Source organism: Gossypium arboreum, chromosome 5 (genome assembly GCF_025698485.1).
Source record: "Gossypium arboreum isolate Shixiya-1 chromosome 5, ASM2569848v2, whole genome shotgun sequence".
Taxonomy (NCBI): Eukaryota; Viridiplantae; Streptophyta; class Magnoliopsida; order Malvales; family Malvaceae; genus Gossypium; species Gossypium arboreum.
The window spans coordinates 1,805,840-1,828,339 of NC_069074.1; the positions used below are offsets into that span (position 1 = coordinate 1,805,840).

The 22,500-nt window shown below is 33.1% G+C and overlaps 4 protein-coding genes across 4 annotated transcripts; 2 read left to right on the forward strand and 2 right to left on the reverse strand.

Annotated features, from left to right (window-relative positions):
• Positions 1-7,113: 7,113 nt before the first annotated feature.
• Positions 7,114-10,342, forward strand: LOC108487095 (uncharacterized). The gene is made up of 8 exons (XM_017791327.2): positions 7,114-7,470; positions 7,539-7,847; positions 7,944-8,037; positions 8,119-8,237; positions 8,332-8,436; positions 8,627-8,713; positions 8,794-8,851; positions 9,949-10,342. Exons 2-7 carry the CDS (start codon positions 7,539-7,541, stop codon positions 8,848-8,850), a joined length of 771 nt encoding a protein of 256 aa, XP_017646816.1. The 5' UTR covers positions 7,114-7,470; the 3' UTR covers position 8,851; positions 9,949-10,342.
• A 736-nt stretch (positions 10,343-11,078) lies between these two features.
• LOC108487357 (pectinesterase inhibitor 3-like) lies at positions 11,079-11,975 on the reverse strand. The gene has a single exon (XM_017791675.2). It carries the CDS (start codon positions 11,800-11,802, stop codon positions 11,233-11,235), a length of 570 nt encoding a protein of 189 aa, XP_017647164.1. The 5' UTR covers positions 11,803-11,975; the 3' UTR covers positions 11,079-11,232.
• Positions 11,976-14,179: 2,204 nt separating this feature from the next.
• Positions 14,180-14,980, reverse strand: LOC108488587 (uncharacterized). The gene has a single exon (XM_017792875.2). It carries the CDS (start codon positions 14,909-14,911, stop codon positions 14,303-14,305), a length of 609 nt encoding a protein of 202 aa, XP_017648364.1. The 5' UTR covers positions 14,912-14,980; the 3' UTR covers positions 14,180-14,302.
• Positions 14,981-18,141: 3,161 nt separating this feature from the next.
• On the forward strand, positions 18,142-20,779 carry LOC108465848 (probable flavin-containing monooxygenase 1). The gene is given in 6 exon segments (XM_017766233.2): positions 18,142-18,606; positions 18,722-18,883; positions 18,885-18,963; positions 19,717-19,895; positions 19,997-20,349; positions 20,437-20,779. Coding segments are annotated over 6 exon segments (1,581 nt in total).
• Positions 20,780-22,500: the final 1,721 nt, after the last annotated feature.

A 22,500-nucleotide genomic window follows, 5' to 3' on the forward strand; every position in this document is an offset into this window, starting at 1 on the left:
AAGCAGTCTTCCAGAATTGCAAGAAACGGAGGTGTAAAGTTGAGAATCAACTAACTTTGAAATAACTCACCACAACCAAATTTTTATTTAAAAAATAACCTTAAAGTTTAAATCTATTGCAAATTACATATTAAAAATGAACCCCATAGACTACACTAAACTAGGCTGGCAACTTCTTCCCACATCTTTCTAAACTTGTGCATAATTAATAATTAATTTTGTACTAACAAAAAAAAAAAAGGAATATCCTGATTTTATGCATCACACCTCACAAAAAAAAATTAGTAGTGAAATATAAAAATAATTTGCGTTGGAGCTAGATTGTGAAAGCTAAGATGCTTAGATTTGATTTCATTTTTCATCATCATCATCATCATCGACTTTTTTCATTAAAAAGGGAATTCAATAGCTATGTTATCAGGTAGATACAATTGTGAACTAACTATGTAATGGTTCTCATCATTACAATTTCTTTATATTTTCTCCAAGGAATGAATAATATATTGTTTTGGCCATCATTTCCCCCATTAAATTAAGAGATTGTTTAGGACTTAAAAGAGTTATGGCCAATTCATTTTAATTTATCATCCATATAACTTACCTTATCATTCCAAGAAACAGGACAGAAATTTGTGATAGAGAGAGAGATCCAATGAAGCCCAGCCAAAGGAGTTCCGAGGAAAAACCCCCCAAGGTGGTGCAACTTTTGTCGGGCCAAACACCTTCAACTCCGACCAAATTGTGGGGTTAATCTGGTTTCCATTTGTTTTAATTTTTATTTTATTTCCTTTTTCCCCCATGTTTGAAACTATCATGAGTAGCCATGGATTAATCTCTGGTTAATTTAGCCATTGCAGTTTCTCTGATTAAAACCCTTTTTTCCATATAATAAAAATATATATTATACTCAGATAAGGGAGCAAGTGGGATTCCCATAGTCCCCATCTCTTCTTAAACAAATATGGCCCCATATTGAGACTGACAAATTCTAAGCCAAAAGTAAAAAGTTTATGTTTATCATCACCCATTTCGCTTTCGCAGCTATGCGCCTCCCATAGGTCCAAGCTCTCTTTTAGCTACCATGGAGAAGGAGCTTGCAAGTTATTGGGTGGGTGCAAGCTTCGTGAACAATTCGATTTTAAACAACATGCCATCACTTTGATTCCAATCCTACAACAAATATATAAATAGTTATTTCGGGTTTGGACTCAAGTTATTGACTTTTTACCATCCAATTTTAAATTGGATTAAGTTGATAAGATTAAATGTTTTACTGAAAAAAAAGAAGTGTAAATTTGATTATTGCTGTGATGATCTTTAGTCACATTTGAGGTTCTGAAAAGTGGCACTTACATCAAGTCTGACCAATATATAGAAGCTTGCTTTTATAATTCTAATATCTGATCATTCTGGTCCAGCTGTCTAGGATTTAGATTTTATAGTTTGGTTTTAACATGGTGACAGGAGACTTCTCACAATGCGAAAGCCGTCTTGTAATGAATCAAATCACCACAAGAATGAGCGATTAGATATGGGGAATTCAATAAAATGGCGACACACTTTACTAGATTACTAGGTAAAAATAAAAAGAAGACAAGACATAACTAACGCCAATGTCATACAGTTGTTTTGCTCTTGCAAATCTCATCACTAAACATGCTGATATATGCGAAATTTTCTATTTCGGATAAAAGATGTTTTTCCTTCTCATCACTAAAAATGTAAAAAAAAAAAAAAAAAGTGTGAAAGGGTGTCTGCCATTTCCAAAGAGATCACTGAATCATGGAGGAACATTGATGACGAAGTACAACAAATTTTTTTATGACAATTAATATCATTATTAGGCATGTAAATTAGGTGAAGAAGAAATAGTAATTATGAAATCAGGTCTCATATGGGGCTGTTTCATGAGAAATGGAAAAACAAAGCATGCAAACAAAATGATTTGGTTTTGATAATAAAATTATGTTTTATTTAGGGATGCACAAATGCACATGGACAAAGAAAGATGTCTACCTGTGATCATGAAAATAATCAAATGATTTATTTGGGAGAGTAATTAAAAAGGATTTTACTCAATTTTTTTAATATATGATTTGACATATATTAAAAGGAAGGAATAACAATGACATGCTTTTTTTTCTCTTTTTTTTTGTTGTTTAAGTTGAGAATTAACATTAATATTCTCATATCTAGGCACTAAAAAGCTTTGAAAATGAATGTTGTTTAATTATATATATACCATTCAATGGGAATTTATATGCATGAAGGTATTAGTATCTCTAAAAGATATTGACATGAAGTTTCATATAATGGTCCCAAAAGCATCCAATTTTTTTAAAACAAACTTAAATATATATATATACTATATGCTTACACATTGACTTCAATACTAGAATCCTACTGTAGTCCATAAAAATTTTAATACTTTTCACTTCATTTTTATTTTTATTTTAAATGAATATATGTGATATCTTCCAAATAAATTAAAGAGTAGCCCTAGAAATGGTTGGGATATACAACTTTATGGGGTTTTTTTATTCTTGCTCCTGCTTTAAGTAATAGGATGACAGTGCAATGATAATTTTTTAACAATATGTATATCTTTTAAAACTGGTGATCAACATTTATCATGAATGATTAATTATTGGTTCATTCTAATAAATGTTTTAAAAAAATTATTAAAGATGAAATCTCCTCACTTGACTGACATTTTTTTTTTTTTGTATTAAGTGTTATTAGACTGATGGTATAGGGAAGAGGAAGAAGAAGAAGAAGGAGAAGAGGAGGAGGTTGATAATGGGGGCAACCACTAAGGTCAACATCAAGGTTTATTCAACTCTATCTCTAAAGTCAAAAGAGGGGTCTGCTCGAATTCTGAAAGTCATTTTTGTATTTATATCCACTTCTAAAAGACTAGCCATATGATATTTCACCTTTCCTGGGACCCTTTCCTTTTTCATGTTTAAATTCAATGCACCATAGGTTAAATACGTGATGATGATGATAAAGATAATACCGAATTGGCAGATTTTCTTGCTACCGTAATAAATATATTATTATATTTTATGTTTCAAGTTTTGATATATTTACTTTCAAAAGAAAACTGATATATTTAATTATTCCTATAATTTATGTGAAAAATAAAGAGGACAGCGCTGACTTCACAATTCATGAATTATTAGAGCGGTGCTTTGAATAATTATGTAATTGTTGATTTTTTTTCCTGTGCTTTAATTAGTAATTGTGAACATTAATTTATGTAAATAAGTTGAGCACTCCCACGGTAGTGCTGCACTATTATTAATCCTACATTATTGAAGTGTTACTGTTAGGAAACTGTTCTGCGTTTGATTAAAAATATTGCAAACCAAATGACTAGTTTGGAATTTTATTGAAGGTGTTGCAGCTTCTACTTGGCCAATTATAGAACCCTAAAACTACATGCAGAATTAGATTCCCACATGAACCATGCAAAGATGATTTATATTCCAATTTCAACTAAACCTAGCTAAAAGAAAAAAAACCAAAATCAAAGGTAATTAATATAAAGCTCAAGCAGTGGAGGTATATAGTATTATGCTGCCTGCCAATGCCATGACAATCTTAATATAAGTAATAAAATTAACTAACCCATTTAACCAACAAAACCCATAAATAATGGAAGCTTATGCCTGCATGGTTTTTGCGATATTAATTCCGGCTACTGCACTTACATGGAACCCTAAAGTGGGAACAATAACCCGAGATTCACGGCATATAATTGGTATTACCAAACTTGTATTTCAATGTTGTACGTAATAATTATATATGATAATTAGTAGAGAGTTAATAAATATTATTATTTCATTTGTCCCCTCCTTTCGTCGCACCCCCTCATACGTACTCCACCCTTTTATTCCTCTACCCTATTTCTAGCATCGCCCGCATTTATAGTTTAAAAATATAGCATTAGCTTCAATATTTCATGGAACACAAATGAAAGAAAGAAATATATATACATTCAAATCATGAACAGTTGTGAAATATTATAATGTTGGTAACTGTCAATGGTTTTATGTTCTTTAAGCAATGCACCCAATCTCAACTTCTGCTAAGTTTTCAATCATTGAATCATATCCCATCAGCCTAACTTTCCGATGAAATACCAATTTTGACCAACTTTGAAAATCATACATATATATATATATATATATATTCCTAATTGCTTATTTTCGGTATTTCATCATAGATTTTATAGTCAAAGTTTAATTTTTTTACCTCGAAACTTAGTTTAATTAATTAATACATTCGTTTTTCAAAAAAGAGGGTTGATGGTGATATGATACATCTTTGCTCTTATTATAGGTAAATACAAGATAGATATTTTAAAAAAAATTTGCACCATAGATTTTAATCATATTCATGTTGCATCTTAATATATAAAACTTAAAGAGGAAGACAATTGAGTTCAGGCATGAATGATTTTTCAACCCGTGTAGAGAAATTTAAGAAGATTGGTTTGGGATTAATGTGAGATTGAAAGAGAGGTGGGGAAAATGGTGGACCTCCGACAGGAAAGAAGTGAAGTGGGCCTGAAATCAATTAAAAAACATAGGCCTACTTTTCAATCAAATTGGTCTGAAAATAGTGGTCCCAAATGATTACCCACCCAATCAATGGTTCACCCACCTGATCCATCATTGCCCTTCATGCTTCTCTGAATTTAATCTTTATTGCTTTAATCTAGATGGTGTAATTAAGCCAAGCTCGAATATTGCAAAGCTGGAATTCGATTCTAGATTTAAAGTTTAATGTTTGATTTGAGCTCAATCAAATATTTATTTTTAGGCTCTACTTATACCATCACAGTTGGATAATTAAGCTTGAGATATTTTTAACCCACTTTAACATCCCATATTTTCCTATTACAACCTCCTCCTCCTATTTTTTCCTTTTTTTTTTATTCTCGATTTTTTTTATTTTTTTATTCATTTTTAACTATAATGATTTACTTTTTAAAAAAATACACTGTGTATCTAAATTTACTTGAATATTTGAATTCCACAAGTCTTCAATGATATTGATGTCTTTTATAGCATTAATATTAATTGAAAAAGTCTTCAATTTGCCTATCATCCCAAATTATGTAAGTAAAGAAAAAATCAACACATAATATACAATATTTGTTAACGCAATTCAAATTTGCTAATTCTACATTTGTGGAGCTTCACTCAGAGAACAATTTTATTCGAATTCAACAATTCTAATCCAAAATCAAATCTAAATTGTTACAAATAATTCTCCAAATACAACTGAAAAAGCTAATGAAAAAAAAATCTAACCTTGAGCCTCCTCTGGATCAATGTTTTGATATTAGTGTTTATAACATTAATTATGTGTTATATTATAAAATGGTTGTTAGATATTTGTTTGTGTTAGAGTAGGTTTTGTTTTCCAGTAGATAGCATGTACAATTATGCTTTGCTAGGTTTAATAATGTAATGGGATTGAGTGAAGTTGATGCGTTGTCAGGTTCAAATTATTGATCAATCAATTGCATTGATGGATCTGATAAGTATATCAAAAACGATATTTTATTAATTGATTCAACGGGTTAAAACTAATTAACTTCTTAATTTTACATTAAACATTATATCATCAAATCAAATCAAATGTTCTCTTTTTTTTTTTGGTCAATTATTAACTATGTTTATAATTTAATGAAATTAGTTGTGAAGTTAAAAATTTTGGAGTATAAAATTATGTACCAAATCATATATTTAAAATTTAATTTTGCATTGTTGTTAATATAAGAAGATATAAGTTTGAATGTGTGGAAATATTTATCTTTTATTTAAAAATTGTGAAGGACAATAAATAATTCTAAATATTATATAAAAACTAAAAACATATAACGGAATTAATATTAAAAAAAATAGAAGTGTAAAAAAGGAAAAGAAAATCTGTACAAACCATACATTTTTGGGTTTGAAACTTACGTGTGGCCCAAATGTATCCATCACCCATCGAATTTTGGGCTAAACTTAATATTTGGAACATCATTTTTTTTTTCTTCAAATTACTTAACCAGATTTGGGAGACTGATCCCAAAGGAATGAGGGATTGGATTTGTCAAATCCCAAAGTCCAGTCCAGCGCTTTCTTTGGTTATTGATGGATGTTGATCACATGTTGCTTGGGAAGTTCGGGGTGCTATTTTAAAATGGTGGGATCTTGCCTGTGTCATGCCTTCTTCTTGCGAGGATAGTATATATATTTATATATTAATCTTATTTTAAATAATGATATTTTAACTACAAATGAATAGTCTTTTATCAATAAAATTGATTAAAATTTTATTTTATGAATAATTTATTGGTACATTCATGGGGAAAACTTTTGTGAGTGGGGTTGAAATATTGTTAGTGTCTTTATGTTGTGCTTAAAGATTTTAAAATTAAATAATTATGACGAAATCTTAATTTATTTGTGGAATTAAAAATTTTAATGTATGTATATAAAATAATTACTAATAGTTAATGGGTTAGTGTTTGGTGGATTGAGAGTGTATTTGTTTATTTATTTCATAAATAATTTTAAAAATTGAAATGAGTTTTTAATATTTTATTATACGAATTTTTATGTGTATAATATTAATTAAAAACTAAATACTTAAATAATATTATTTTTCAAAATAGAGTGTTTAAATCAATTCCAAAGGGTGGAAGAAAATTCTCTCCCTTTATTCATTAGAATTGTTTTAAACACCCTATTTTGGTAAACAATGGTATTAACAATTTGACATATATTTCAGTTTTAATTTTTTAATTTATATTATACAAATAAAAAGTTTTATTATACACTTATAAGACACTTTGTTAAGTTTCAAACTCTATTTATGAAGTTTAAAATTATACTAACAATGTATCAAATAATTTCCCATAAATTATTATGATTTTTGTTCCATTAAATATATTTTCAAAGGATTGTAAGAGAAAACAAGGATAATAAAGAAAATAAATTAAATTCTTAAAAAAAAATAAAGTGTAAGATACTTGAAATTTTGGTTTGAAGGAGGAAATAAGTGTATAGTAACTATTTAGTGCCTTATATTAATAATTTTAATGATAATATTGTAGAAGAATATTGTATTGGAATCATAGCCAAGGTAAAAAGCAACAACAAACACCTAACCGTCGCTTCCTATCTTTCTCAACCAAACTTCCATCGTTCAAACAAAATCAGGACCACTCGAACAAAGTTTTTAAATTCATCAAAAGCGTCAATGACCATGATCGGGAGGAGCAGTTAATCTACCATTCTCTCGCCCTTATACTATCATTCTCACCTTGTCAAGAAGAATAAGTTCGAAACGGCGCACCTTTGTGACACGCGTTCCGCATTCAGCTCTTCTTCTTCGGCCTTCGGTTTTCATTTTTCAAAGCTACAAACTGCAAATCCTCAATAATCTTCCCTCGGACAAGCACAGGTACGTTATAATTTCGACTGCCCATTAGGTCGTAACCTAAATTTCCTTACTGGGTTTTCGTTTTCAAGATGGGGACTGGAGATGAAGTAGTGGAAATCGAGAGCTTAGAGAGAAGTTTGTTACCGGAATCCGTTACCGGAGAACAGGATTCCGAGGTAGTCGATGAGCCGGTTCTTTACGCGGCGTCTTTTGGAGAGATGGAAGAAGAATTCGTTAAATACCAAACGGCTCAATGGGTTTTATACTCGTTGGTTTTAGTGTTAGCTTGGGGTATTGGGTTGTTCATGCTCTTATACATTCCTGTTCGAAGACACATCCTCCGTAAAGATATTCGATCCCGAAAGCTTTATCTCACTCCCAATTCAATCGTTTACAAAGTAAATTTTAACCCCTCTTTCTCTAATCTTTTGCTCGTTAAGTTGCTATTTTTAGAATTAATATTCACTAAAATGGAGTAAACTTTGGGAATTTAGGTTACAAGGCCAGTGCCAATTCCTTGTTTTGGGGTTTTAAAGAAAGAGAAGCATGTTCTATTACCCTCAGTTGCAGATGTTGTAATTGAACAAGGTGGGTATAATTTATGTACTTGTACCTGTTGTTGACAATGAGTGAACCTTTATTTATGTAATTTCTTCTATTCTTCTTTAGGATATTTGCAGTCCTTATTTGGTGTTTACTCACTCAGAATTGAGAACGTTGGTCTGAGGAGACCTCCTAGTGATGATTTACAAATCCAAGGAATGGTTAACCCGAGTGCTTTTAGGAAGGTATATATTCTTCATTATCAAAATCATATTCATAGTTGCTGATTTTCTTAGAAGTGGATGCTGATTTTATTTGCCTTTCCATGCTCATGTTAAGGCTGTTTTGACACGCCTTTCGAATATGAGGACCGAGGTCTTCTCCCGACAAGTTTCTGCAATTGAAGATGCTCCAAATTCAAAGATTCTTTCACCATCTGCTTGGGTATTCCCGTGAATCTAGTTTGTTTTTCTGATTGGTCGGGTTTATATATGTTAAGGCTGTTCTTTTATAACCCTAGGCTATCCATTATGATGCTCTTTATTTTAAAGGATCAACCCTCCACCTCAATATGATATTTGACAAATAATTTGTCTGGCAGGTTTAATTTTCCTTTTTTTTTTTTTTATTGCAGCGTTCTCCACGTAAGCTTGATGTTGTTCCTCCTTCAGGGGATCTTGCATTACTACAGAAACTAGAGGAGGTTGGGAGTTCTGTGAAGGTAAAGCAAGGATTACACGTTTAGGTCTTCTTTTATTTGCGCAATTGGTCTGAAGATTTTGATTTGATTTTTTACTGCAGAGAGTTCAATCATTGATTGAGGAACAGCATGGTCAAGCATCGGAAACTGCTGCTTGAGGTATTTCAAACTACGGAATGGCACATAACGTTTTCTTTATAGTAAATTTCTCATGCCCCGGGTTTGTGATTGAACATGCACATTGTGAGAAAATTAGCTAGTTTCTTTTAGTAGTAGTGATTAGCGAATCCTAGCTTTCCCCTGCCTTCCTTTGCTTTGCTTATTGACCATTTTTTAATCAAAGGAGTTTTTGCCACTGACTTCATGCATTCAAAAGAAGGGGGAATTTAACAAGTGTGGTTTCAGTCAGTGATTCACACTAAGCTTTCAGCACTTCTATTTCTTTCTTTTGGCAGTGTTGATGATGTTCTTGTTTCTGAGTACACTCAGACATGCCAATTTCATGTTTAATGGCTAACAGTCTTGTCACTGATGCTTAAAGAATGATATTTGGGAAGTAAATGAGAAAGGGCATGAGCATACCAACTTTTGAAATAGCAAGTGTCTTTGTTTGTCTTTCTTGGCCTGTTCTTGCTCTCTGTGTGAATTGCTCTTGGCAATAGGGCATGAGCTAATATGTTGACTCCCGTACCCTCAATTTTGACTTGTGAATGGGATGCAATCACTGATAGGGCAATTTCTGGTGCATTGTCCATTACCTAGATGCAAAATATACATCATCGAAGAAGATTACTTGATTTAAGGGTGTAAGACACAATCAATTAAGTTGCCTTTGTTGCATTTACATTCATTTATTTTGCAGATTGTTGCCTTTTTAAGTTTTGTTTTGCAGGTGAGATGGTTTTGAAATCTGAGTGTTTGTTTACTTGATAGCTGTCCAGGCATTGATTTGCAGCCTGCTACAATTCCCCCTATTCTCCTTATTCTTTCTCTCTGTTCCTTTAATGTAAAGCATTTGCAAGTCAAAACTCGGTTATTAGAACATTCTAGCTTTCATGAATGAATTTTCCAGATAAGCTTAGCAACTTTAGCTCGAAGAGAGCCACATTCATGCCTAATTCTTGTAAAACTTGGGCCCCGGCGCGGCTCTCTTTCTATGCTTAATTTATGGCTTCACTAAGAATTGAAACATGGAGTTTGTATTCATTATCTATCATATATCTTTCTCACGATATGTCCTGAATCTTATGTTGCAGAAAACAGCAGAGCAGGCTGCAAGACCAAACTAAGCAGCCTTAAGGAGTCGTGCATTTTTAAATGACGCCATTTGTACCTTGGTTCCCATTTACTGCATTAAGCCCTACTAATGTGGATGGCATCAAGGTTTTTAGTGAGATTTTATTTATATTTTTTCTTGTAATAACATTTCTCCATTTATTGTGGTCAGTCTTTACTTCATTTCATTGCAATGGATAGGTTTAACCAAAATTGGAGAGGTTAGTTTTGTCATTTTACAGGGCAGTCATTTGAATTTTATGAAGATTTTGATGTATTCATGCATTTCTATCGTGTTAATGTTATTTTTGTGACATTATGTATTATGATTATTTTTGGTCATATGGTGTCTCAATTCATCGATTATTTAGCATACATTTGGTGTGTTTATATATATATATGTATATATATCATATATTATGTTATGTTATGGTTTTTCGTATTATGTTTTCTTCATGTGTTGAGAGTATTATAAATTTATATATAATTTTTCACGCATTAATAATTTGTTTGGGTTGATTTTGCACTTGTTTATGTGATATGTCCTATTATTTTTGCCACAAAAGTTCAATTTAAAGGAATAATCTTTATGTCCTTGTTGTCTCAGTTAATATCATATTTTATATAGTTTTTTCACTAAATTTTATCTGAAAAATAAAGTAATATTTTTAGAGTAAAACTTATAAATGTAGAATTAATATTACAAAATTTATTATACCTAATAAAAATTTAGTATATTTGAAAATAATGAATTTTGACATCGATTTTTTTTGAATTTTAATAATTATTCCATTAAATAGGTGGTTTCACCGCAACTAGCCCAACTTGATGAGGACGTTAGGTCCACAACTATTTAGGTTGTAGCCGAATAATGTTACGACACACGTCGTCATAATGATAATTATATATTGAAAACGGGCAGACAGGTTGATGTGTCATAAATGATCCATGGGATGGGGATCCTTTCTATAATATCTCACATTTCGTTTTCAATTTCCGAGCTTGGCCCGACATCGATATGTCACACTTGTTAAAAAAGAAAATTAATTCCTAAATAATTTAACCTATTCTCTGAGATGTACTTAAGCAAAAAAGTGAATCAAAAATAGGATACAAGAAAAAAAAGCATATCACCTTATGTTTAATATATAAATAGAAAACATTACATATACAGGTTGCAACCAAAACCAAAATAAAAACTATATTTAAAAAACATAATAAGCTAGATAAATCACAACCATCCATTATTCATCATCATCAAAGATTCAACGGTGCCTACCACGACTTTCATTGAGCCTATTGATCATGTACAGAGCATTACTGGTAACTTTAGCCACATTCGTGATCTTCCTCTTCACATCAGATTTAACCTTGCCGTCAACTCCTTCGAACCCATCAAGACACGTGTCCTCATTCGTCAGCGCCGCACTCACCCATGTCTGCGCATTACTCATCTGAAACTCGAACGTCTCCCCTCTCAAGTGCTTCAACTCCCCTAGTGTCTTGCTCAACTCCTCCATCGACTCATCTATTTGCTCCACGCAGTCACTCAGTGCGACTCGTTCCCTCTTGTTGTACCCCGTCACACTCGTCGACAAGTAGTTCGACACTTTCCGGGCACGGGACAGGCTGACTTTTACGGCGGCTTGGGCTAACTCACGTGGGGTGTTGGCTGGGCCGGAGTAGGAAGAAAGGGTGCGAAAACAGAGGCTTGGATAGCTGGCGTGGACACATGATGAACGGACCAGGTCGTGACCTGCACCGCTCTTTGGTGTGGCCGCGGAGCTGGAGAGGAAAAGGAGGATGATTAGGACAAAGAAAGGGATTGTCACCATTGTCGAATGGTCTTGAAGAGTTCAAGTTTTGTGCTTTGCCTTGTCGGAGAGATGGATTTTATAGGGGAGAGTGTACTTTTGGGCCATGGCAGCCAATTATAGTTATGTTTTGACTATATTATCCTCAACATTCTTTCGTTATTTATTTTATATAATAGTATTCGTGTAGTATGTGAAGGGTAGACTTGGTAATTCAGAGATGAAATTTATTGTGAATTAATGCAAATGCAAGAAAAAGATGCAAGACGTCGGCAATAATTAATTAGAGAGAATAACATCCACATCCAGCACTGCTATTTATTGGCCTCTGCATCCAGCGAAGTGAAGACAAGAGTTTCAAATCTAATCCCACTCACTGATTATTAAGTGGGATTCCAATGTAATAAGCAGTTCCATAGTGGCCTAAAATCTTGGTGCTTTAAGTCAAATTTGTTAAATCAAGAACGTACGTCTTTCATTTGCATGCAACTTCTTTTTCTGATTTGGTTAAGGAGTTTGATAATTTTCTAACATACATAACAAGTTGGATGATTGGTTTAGTAGATAAGATGTGTTGGGAATCTAGAATGGATGACAAAACTACTGCTTTTCATTGGATCAAAAAATTGGAACTCAAACATCAACAGTATTGGTAGGAACATTAGATGAATGGTTGAGAAATGTGAGATCTGTTTTAAGTCCATGAATGTGGTAACTAATGCAACCATGGGGCCTGACCAAGTAAATTCAATTCAAGAAAGAAATTATTGAATGAAAAACCTGCTAAAGATAAAAAGGTTCTCGGTCCCAAACATATGAAAGTTTTTTCATGTTCTGTTAAACAGGGCATGTGATAGTCACAGTTTTGCAGAGGCTGCCCTAAGACCCACCATCATCGAACCAGCTGTCCCATTCATTTCGTATAATTCAAACACTTCCCTTCGTCCACCTTTAAATCTCCTTTTCAATAGACACAAAATCGGTTGGCTCCTCTAAGGAAACAGTTCCCATTTTATTTTATTTTCCCCTTAATCCCACCATGAAGCGTTAGCCAATTAGCCCTACCTCACTAATAAATGTCTTCAATCAATCCTTCCACTTTAAATTTTCATCAAACATGTATGAAAGGTATCGTCCCAATATTGTTATACCTATACTTGTTACTCGATCGATTGTAATATTCTACGAGCTAGGCATCCAGGACAGCCATATTCTACCAATTAAGATTCAAGGACCCTCCACCTTATGGATCCACAAGACAAGTGTATAATGTGGGAACCACATTTCTAATAGAGCAAGTGTATTCCTAATATAACAACTTATACTTAAGAGAGATGATGTCAATAGGTCATCCGACCTCCAAAGAATACATAATCAACAAGAGAATGGCACATAATGCCTTGAGAAGAGCCGCCTGCACCTTTTATAACCCCCCAAAAAAAAAAAAAAAAAAACAAGGCCGGGGAAGATCTCTCTTCCTATCACATTTTCTTCCTCCTAAGTCTTATAACACCTGTTATGACCCTTCGCCCACCAAGTGAATGGTGCTTACTTGGCTCTGTTAATCTGATATTTATTGTGTCTACACAAATATAGGGTTTGACATAAGAAACAGTAGTTGGAAAGCATTAATCACACTATATGTACTATTCCACTCAAAATATGAGTTGGGCAAATCTGTGGTTTATATTGGAATTGGGACACTGAAAATGGTTTTAGTCCATGTGAAGGTGAGTTGCAATCCGTAAACCAGAGCGTGGGAAACTGGCCAGGGTGGGGTTAATAATTTGCACCACACATCACAAAAAAATTGAGTGCCAAGCCTTCCATCTAAGACCTCACATTTGCTACTGCAGTATTTCTGTAAATCTTTTGTTTGTTAACAACACTTCACTTGGGATGCAGTAAAATAACATATCTATGCTCTAAATCACCCAATTTTGATGGTGCGATAATAGTTTATTGATTATTTCAAGATAAAATATTCACTCAAAAAAGCAAAACCCCGAATTTCTGCGTTAATTTCATACAAGATTAGAATACTGTTAGTACATTATCACAACATGTTGGGATCATGGTCCATTAGTTTTGTTGTCTAACCAAAAAGGATATGAGGCGAACAACAGGCAGTATTTTTCGTTCTGCGATATGCTAATAAACCGGCAGATATGTCATTATATTTAGTTGTCTTTATATGTAATTAGTATAACAGTACTATACATATTTTAATTGCATGCACGAAACATCTTGTTTTTGTTCACATCCCAGTACACCATCTCCAGCTAATCAGGTTTTATTTATTGCTACTCAGAAGAAATTTAATTAATTTTTAATTTGATCCTAATCAATTCTTGTATTTAACTAAAAACAATAACTAATTAAAATGCTTTTGCCTTGGTTGTTTCCACCAATAAATATATTTACATTTGCACAGCCATAAAAGCAAGTCATTAAGACAATACTTGAAGAAAAAAACCATTATTACCAAACTAAAACTTAATTCTAAATTAAAAAACATCAACTACCATACAGAACAGCTTGAGCTGTACCTTCCTCTCCTACACGATTCATCCCATAACCTAACAACGTTGCCGTTTATCGCCGACAAATCCTGATAACGGTACCACCCCATCTCCCCTTTCCTCAACCTCAACACTCTTTCCCAACTCTCCCACCACTCCCCTTCCTTGCAATACCCACCACCGTCACACCATTCCTTCCCCGTCGTTTCACCATCGACGTCACCGTCATTCTCCCCTCCGATATCATCCTCGTAATAAACAGTCAACATTGACTTCCCTCCTTTCGTCACCCCATCATTGAAAACTAAAGGCGAAACACTCGTTTCCGTAACGGAGGCTGGATCTGAAACCGAAGTTGAAGCCGTCGGGTGCTTTTCTTCAACTTCGGGAATTGGTCGTCGAGCATCGATGGATGTCGAAGGTCTTTGTTCACGACCTTTAACGGAACATGATGAGGTAGCGGCGCCGGCGGCTCTAATCCTCCAAAAACTAACCGCAGCAGTGATAACAGCGACCCACGTCCATAGATTATTAACAATAGTGAAAATCCCAAAGCTTACATAGTTAAAAGCTAAAGCTTCGAGATGAGAATCCAACAACTGGTTCATGTCTGAAGATTTTCTAGTTGTGTTTCAGTTTGTTCATGCGATTTGTAATAATAACAATCTGGGGGACCTATAAATGGTAAGGGTTAGGTATCGGGTAGAGAGATATGAGCCGTTGGATGGTCCAAGTTTAGGGTAGGGATCTTGATAGAGAATTCGCAGATGCCGAGAATCGAAACCTAAGATGCTAATATGCTAAGGTAGATCCCAATCACTTACACCGAATTTTTCAACATTAAAATCATGCCAAGTGGGCGCTGATGAGTGGTTGCCAATGGTCCCTTCTTGTCCTACTCTTGCCAATGGTCCATTGTAGCAGCAGAAAATACAAGGCTGAGAGTAAGAGAAACAGAGAGAGAAGACGTGACTGTAGAGTGTGTAATGACGGTAACACATGTGGGAGCAGATAAACGGTCTAATAAAAAATTAATTAATTATTTATTATTAATTTATTTACAGCCTTTTTTAATAATTAATAAGGCTCATGAATTAATAATCCATTCTATAAATGATCTATTTATTTTATAAATTTAGTTTTGAATAAGAAGATCATATTATTGTAGATAATTTATTTATAATGTTATTCTAATTTATATTTTTTTCTAATATTCTCATTTAAAATATTTTTTTTTTTTTTTACTCGTTTTAAAGCGGTTTCTTGAGTGATATTATTGCAATATAAATTATGAAGTTTAAAACTCGTTTTGGGTATGTAACAGTTTTAAAATTTGTGATAAGTATTTTCCTCATTGATAGATTTATAGAGCATGATTAATCACTGGACTCACTTCAATAGATACATTGAAAAACTAAAAAAAAATATACTTCCCACCACACCAATTTTAGATAGGGTATCTTTAGGATATTAAATTATAATATTGAATTAGACATTCGGTTTGAATTGAACGCGGGATTTGAGTACATTCGTGATTTGGTATATGACAGCGGTTTGGAATGAAGATGGTATTGGAAGGAGATATCGACATTTTATCCAAGTAAACCGAGATTCAACATTTGTTGTAAACTTTTGTGTTTTACTTTCTGTTTGGCGTAATTGGGTGGATCAGCTCTTACGAGCTTCTGTTCAACTTTTGAGCTTCTGTTTATGCACATTGCGGCCTCTTTCATTGAAATACGCTTAATTTCCTATTTAATCCCTTTTTTTTTCTTTTAATCTATAACTCAACTTTTACCCTTTATTCAATTTAGTCATTTTTCCTAATTACTATTAATTAAGCTAAATTTACCTAAGTAAAACTTAATTAAGCTAACTACTAGATTCATAATTACTCCTAATAATTATTAACTAATTCGGTTTACTAAGACGGAGGCCAGATATTGCACTTTTTCGATGCCCGTGAATTTTGAGTCATTACATAATAATACCTGAACTCGAACTTGTTGTTATCAAATTTGAATTAAATTTGAAAACATCCAAATTTAAAAAACTCAAACCCGCCTAAGCTTGAAAAGACTAAAATTTGATCTGATACAAAACCTGAGACCATAGATATTTTTACCCAATTTGGTCTAAACTTAAAAAGACTTAAACCCAAAATAGTTCAACCACAAAAAAACTTGAACTCAAAAAAAAAATCTTAGCTAAAAAAGCTCCAAATTTAAAATGACTCGATTTTTATACAAATTACTAAAAATATTACTTGATAACTAGAAAATATACATGTTAAAAGAAAAAAAACTACACGTGTTAGAGAACGGGATTGAGAATTTTTTTTTTCTATCCATAATTTTTTTTTCTTAAACAGTTTCATTATTGGTTATTATATGTTCAGATCATATCTACTTTAAAATTACTTATAACCTCTTTTAAATTTATAAATAAAAAAATAATGCGCTTTAATATACTCGAACTCACCTTCTCTTACATTCATTCACAATAGTCAACACTTGTTGAAGCAAATGCCAGGCATACTTGATAAGGTCTATTTCCACAATTTAGTTCATACTAATCAACATGTTAATAGTATAAGCAAGTTGGATAAATTAATTCATTAAAATGGTATTGTGTAATTGGACCTCCTCCTAACTTAGCCAAATCTACTTTAATTCACATTATGTATTTTTTTTTGTATTATTTTCATTCTAGAAAATACAAAATTAGTCTAGATTGTGCTATGGCTGTCAATGCTGACAATGCATGCAATTAAAACTAGGCCTGATGATACATGGGTGCATGTATCTGAAATTTATCTGAGTTATTGAGTTATTATTTTTTTAAATCAAGGCTTTTCACTTGCCATAGTCAATTTATCTGAAATTTAATTTAGACCCAAAATTTGCACCACCTCTTTAAATGACTTGATTCATAACTGTAGCACATTACCTTTGTTTAAAAGTTGAAACATTTAACCTACATAACCTTCAAGGACTGACTATAGTTTCAACTTTTCACCTTGAACCAAAAATTATACCATTTTTTCTTTTGTTTTTAAAGGAGATAGAAAAAAAAAATTCCAGAAATGTGTAATTTTCAAAAAAATTAAACAGCCCTGTCAAAATTTTTTATTAGTTCTCGTACTTTGCATAAGTAGTGGATTTACTCCCTCTATCTTAATTTGATAATTTTTAGTACTTGCAATTTCACGATTTTAAAATTCTAATCCTAATTAACCAGTAGTTGTTAAATTTATTAAGTTTTGCAATTTCTAAAATCTAACGTGATAAACTATATAATTATATGTAATGTAATGTCAACTTTATATTTGTAACTGTCCAATATTCAAGGTGATTTTAGAATTTTTTAAAGTAGAGATTAAATTGAATTTTTTATAGTAAATAAAGTGATTTAAATTAAGGAGAATTATATAAAGAAAGGACATTAAAGTGTTATAATAATTGAAAAATATATAGCTTATAATTATTAAATTAAATGAAACTATGAACAAAATAGAAATGTAGAGTATGATCTGAAGATGCCAAGAAATTTAAATTTGTATCAGTTACTTCAAACTATGAAATCAGTTGGCGAAAGTTCCCTTCTCCAACGGACCAATTTCGCATTAACAAGTGTAATCATTTTTTATTAAGCAAGGAAATATTGGTCTTCCCTACCCTTTCCCGTCTATACTAGAACTCTTACTTCAATTCACGTGCCTTTGACAATGACCTCTCTTCGTTTCATGCAGGCTATAAATTAACATGCAATCTCACCTTTCTTCACCCACAAGCCCTTCCCTTGATTTCTATCAAAGGTTTTCTCCCAAAAGCTTCTAATGGCTGAGAATCACTATGAAAACCCTCCTCTTACCATCGCCAAGATTGGTGTCATTGGAGCTGGTGTTAGCGGCATCGCAGCTGCTAAACAGCTATATCACCATAACCCTGTTGTTTTCGAGGCCTCGGATTCAATAGGTGGGGTGTGGAGAACCTGTGCTTATAATTCCACTAAGCTGCAATCGGCTCGTAAGAGTTACGAGTTTTCGGATTTCCCGTGGCCTAACAGAGACGATCCCAGTTTTCCTACTCATGTTGAGGTAGTTGATTACTTGGAATCATATGCTAAGCACTTTGATCTGCTGAAGTTCGTCAAGTTCAATTCAAAGGTGATGGAGTTACGTTTTGTTGGGCAACAAGGAACGACCGAGCTTGGCGGAAATGGTGGGGCGTTTGGGAGTCCATTACAAGGCCACCCTGTTTGGCAGATCGCAGTGCAAACTAATGGTTCACAAAGCCTACAGGTTTGTTGCTTGTATAATATCTTATATCATCTATGCTTTACGTAAATCATTAGCTAATACAACCAGCTAAAAAGGGTTTATTTTTGTTATCTTCTTGGCCCTTAATTACTTTCAGTTGTATGCCTTTGAGTTTGTGGTTGTTTGCATTGGAAAATATGGGGATATACCCAAAATTCCAAGTTTCCCACACAACAAAGGTCCTGAGATGTTCCAAGGCGGGGTCCTTCATTCCATTGACTACTGCAAACTGGACAAGGATGCTGCTTTTCAACTGCTGAAAAGGAAAAAAAGTTGCAGTCATTGGCTACAAAAAATCAGCCATTGATCTAGCTGTAGAATGTGCAGAAGCAAACCAAGGTGATTAATTCTCTCTATTATATTTGATGCTTAATATACTAATCGCAACAAATTAAAATTATTGAAAATTAATTTACAGTTTCAAATATTCTTTAAGCATATGGTGCATTTCTTCACCTAGATAGTCACTATAACCAAGTCATATGATGAACTACTTATTTAATTTGTTAGAGACCCCAAAAAGAACCCTTATTTGTTCATTTTATTTAATACCCATAATTATTTTTGGCAAGAGTGATGATTTTTTTTATACCTGTAAATCTTATACATGTGAATCTCTCTCTCTCTCTCTCTCTATATATATATATATATATGTATAAATAGGTTTGTGCAGGAGGCATGCTCTTATTCTTACTGGGAAATGATTTGCCTACAGAATGGTATTTGCGATTGTTGTATCTGATAAATATAGGGTTTGAGAAGAAAGATAAAAAGGTGTAGAATTTGCAGTAGTGTGATACATGGGGTTGGTAGGGAGGGAACATGATTTTCCCAAGTTAGGAAGGTTGCATAGCTGAATCATATACCATTAGAATTCCAACATGGGGAAATTTAGACTTGTTCAAGTTATTATTTCATTCTGTCAAATGTGTAAATCTAAAACAAAATAAAATAAAAACATGTTTTCAAAAAACTATGAACCCCCAAAAATTAAATTGGAAAAAGTTAGGGTAAAATTAATAGAAACAAATCCTTTATGATTTTATATAATTAACTACGGTGTTAACTTTTACTCCATATGATGATTTAAAGGGCCTGAAGGGCAGCCATGTACCATGGTAGTAAAGACACTTCACTGGACTGTTCCACATTATTCAGTGTGGGGTTTGCCCTTCTTCTTGTTCTATTCTACAAGAGCTTCTCAGTTCCTCCATGAAAAACCCAACCAAACCTTTCTCAGGACCATGCTTTGCTACATTTTATCTCCCCTGGTGAGTCAACCATTCTTAACTTAAAAACCCTTTAAAAGACAATACGTTATGTATATATATTTAAATCTATAAGCTGGTATAATATGGTGTTTTGTTGGCAGAGGCGAGGGGTTTTGAAATTCATCGAGTCTTACTTGCTCTGGAAACTTCCATTACAGAAATATGGTTTGAAACCAGACCACCCATTTGAAGAAGATTATGCATCTTGTCAGATGGTCATCATGCCAGAAAATTTCTTCACCGAGGCTGATAAAGGAAACATTGTTTTCAAAAGATCATCCAACTGGTGGTTCTGGAAAGAAGGAATTGAGTTTGATGACAATACTAAAATGAAGGCAGATGTTGTGATCCTTGCAACTGGTTATGATGGAAAGAAGAAACTCAAAACTATCTTACCAGACCTTTTCCGTAGTTTAATCGAATATCATCCTTCAGGAATCATGCCCTTGTATAGGTATAAACATAATATTAAAAGAGCTTAGTCTGAGGGTTTTGTGTGAGATTTTTGGGACTATTGAATGTTTAATTCCTGTTCTGACAGAGGTACAATCCACCCACAGATAACCAACATGGCTTTTGCGGGTTATATCGAAAGTGTCGCAAACCTTCACACATCAGAGCTGCATAGCATGTGGCTTGCTCGATACGTGGACGAGAAGTTTAAGCTCCCGAGTGCTGAAAACATGCTGGAACAGATATATAAGGAGATGGAGGTGTCGAGGAGGATAACCAGGTTTTACAAGAGGCACTGCGTTTCCACGTTTAGCATCAACCACGGGGATGAAATCTGTGAAGAAATGGGGTGGAATTCTTGGAGGAAAAGAAGCTGGTTTGCAGAAGCTTTTAGCCCTTATGGCAGTCAGGATTATCGCCTCAAAAACTAAAAATTCATCATATAATATTTGAAATATTACGTAAATGAAAAAATAATGATAGTTGAAATACTTTACATATAATATAATAATATTTGAAATAATAATTTTATTTTATAATATTAGAAATCACAATTTCCACAATATAAGTGAAGAAAATAAATATTATATATAAAAATACACGTAAAAAAATATCATATATAATGTAACAACTCAATTTTTTAGTAGTATAGGAAATAATAGTTTCGAGGCTACCAAATTGGGCGAGTAAATTTTCAAATTGAGGCCATCAAATATGGTTTTAAAAAAATTTCTGATTTGGTAATTTATATTGTATAACAATTTATTAGGTTCCAGTGGTAAGATCTTAAAGTAAAATGATTTTAAAAATGAAATATTGAGACGTTGTTTCTATAAACTGTGCTGTAAATATTTGTATAAATATTTACAAAATGCCATTAAAATGATATTAAAGTTTAAACGTTTAAGAGAAAAGTTCAAAATTAAAAATTCATCATAATAATCAGAACAAACGTTTAAGAGAAAAGTTAAAAAAGGTGCAGAAATAACTGAGGTCATAGAAACTATGATATCATTTGATGTATAAAATCAATGTCACAGGGATTATTAGGAATTTAATAAGATAAAATTAATGCCAAGACAATGACTTTCAATATGGTATAGATGCTTGCTGATCCAATATGATAGGGAAGCTACCAAACTGGATGACCGGATTCTGTACGCTCATTTAAACAGGGTTAGGCGTTGTATATTTGTCTAATGTGGCATCCCAGTCGAGACCTGACATGTTATGATGTTAATCCATTTAGATCAAATTAAAGAGGAAAAAAAAAAAAACCTTAGTCGGTCCATGACAGAAGAACTCAAGTTTCTGTAAGCCCAAACGCTGGGTCCAACATATCATTCTCCTCATCACTGGGCTATTCTAATTTATTATAGTGCTCCATATCCTAGCAAAAGAGGTCAATATTAATTGCCCATGAATCAATCAACAGCATGTTTGGTAACACATTGTCCTTAGCATACCATCACTATGACGTGGCATGTTGAACAGGCAAGTGAACCCTCACATGCTCCTGCAATATAACATACAAGCAGACATTAACTTTAGAAGAAAAAGAATAAGGAAAAGTGTTAATTTGTATAATAAAAGAATAAGGAGATTTTAAAATCACAATATGTTCTTCACGTGAACAAAATATGCTTCAAGACAAACATCATTTTAACAGGAATTCAGTAAGGAATGCTACAAAATTAATGGATTAACAATATATCATAAGCCTTGCCTTTGAGCTCTGTATCATTTTGATGAGCTGCTTCTAGCATAGACGTTCCAATAGTTTCAATTCCGGATAACAGTAACGTGAAGGAGATTCTAATTTTGGTGGTTGAGAAAACACGATTTCAAACCTAAAGTGATGTATGTTCCACGGTCTTTTCGGTGCAAGAACACAGAACAAAACTTTGATTCTTCAAATTTGGATTGTTCTGTTCCTTACAAACCTAATTATGCACGTGGATTTGTATGTGGCTGCCGCAGAAATAACAAAACAATTGACCGGAATGTTTAAAAACCAGACTAGCAGAGTGGTCGCCAAGGAAATCTGCCAAGGTGATGTGGTGGAACTTGGAAGCCATCGCCCTTTTCTAATTTCAAATCTCGCAGTCAAAGTCTTGTCTGTTGGAAAAAGTGGCCTTTCAATACTTATTGC

What these genes read in the sequence shown, in the direction of transcription:
- LOC108487095 (XM_017791327.2), top strand. Translation starts at nt 7,539, where the DNA reads ATGGGGACTGGAGATGAAGTAGTGGAAATCGAGAGCTTAGAGAGAAGT. An exon ending in CCAATTCAATCGTTTACAAA is followed by an intron (nt 7,848 to 7,943) that starts GTAAATTTTAAC and finishes TTGGGAATTTAG; the next exon opens with GTTACAAGGCCAGTGCCAAT. An exon ending in AGATGTTGTAATTGAACAAG is followed by an intron (nt 8,038 to 8,118) that starts GTGGGTATAATT and finishes ATTCTTCTTTAG; the next exon opens with GATATTTGCAGTCCTTATTT.
- LOC108488587 (XM_017792875.2), bottom strand. Translation starts at nt 14,911, where the DNA reads ATGAACCAGTTGTTGGATTCTCATCTCGAAGCTTTAGCTTTTAACTAT.
- LOC108487357 (XM_017791675.2), bottom strand. Translation starts at nt 11,802, where the DNA reads ATGGTGACAATCCCTTTCTTTGTCCTAATCATCCTCCTTTTCCTCTCC.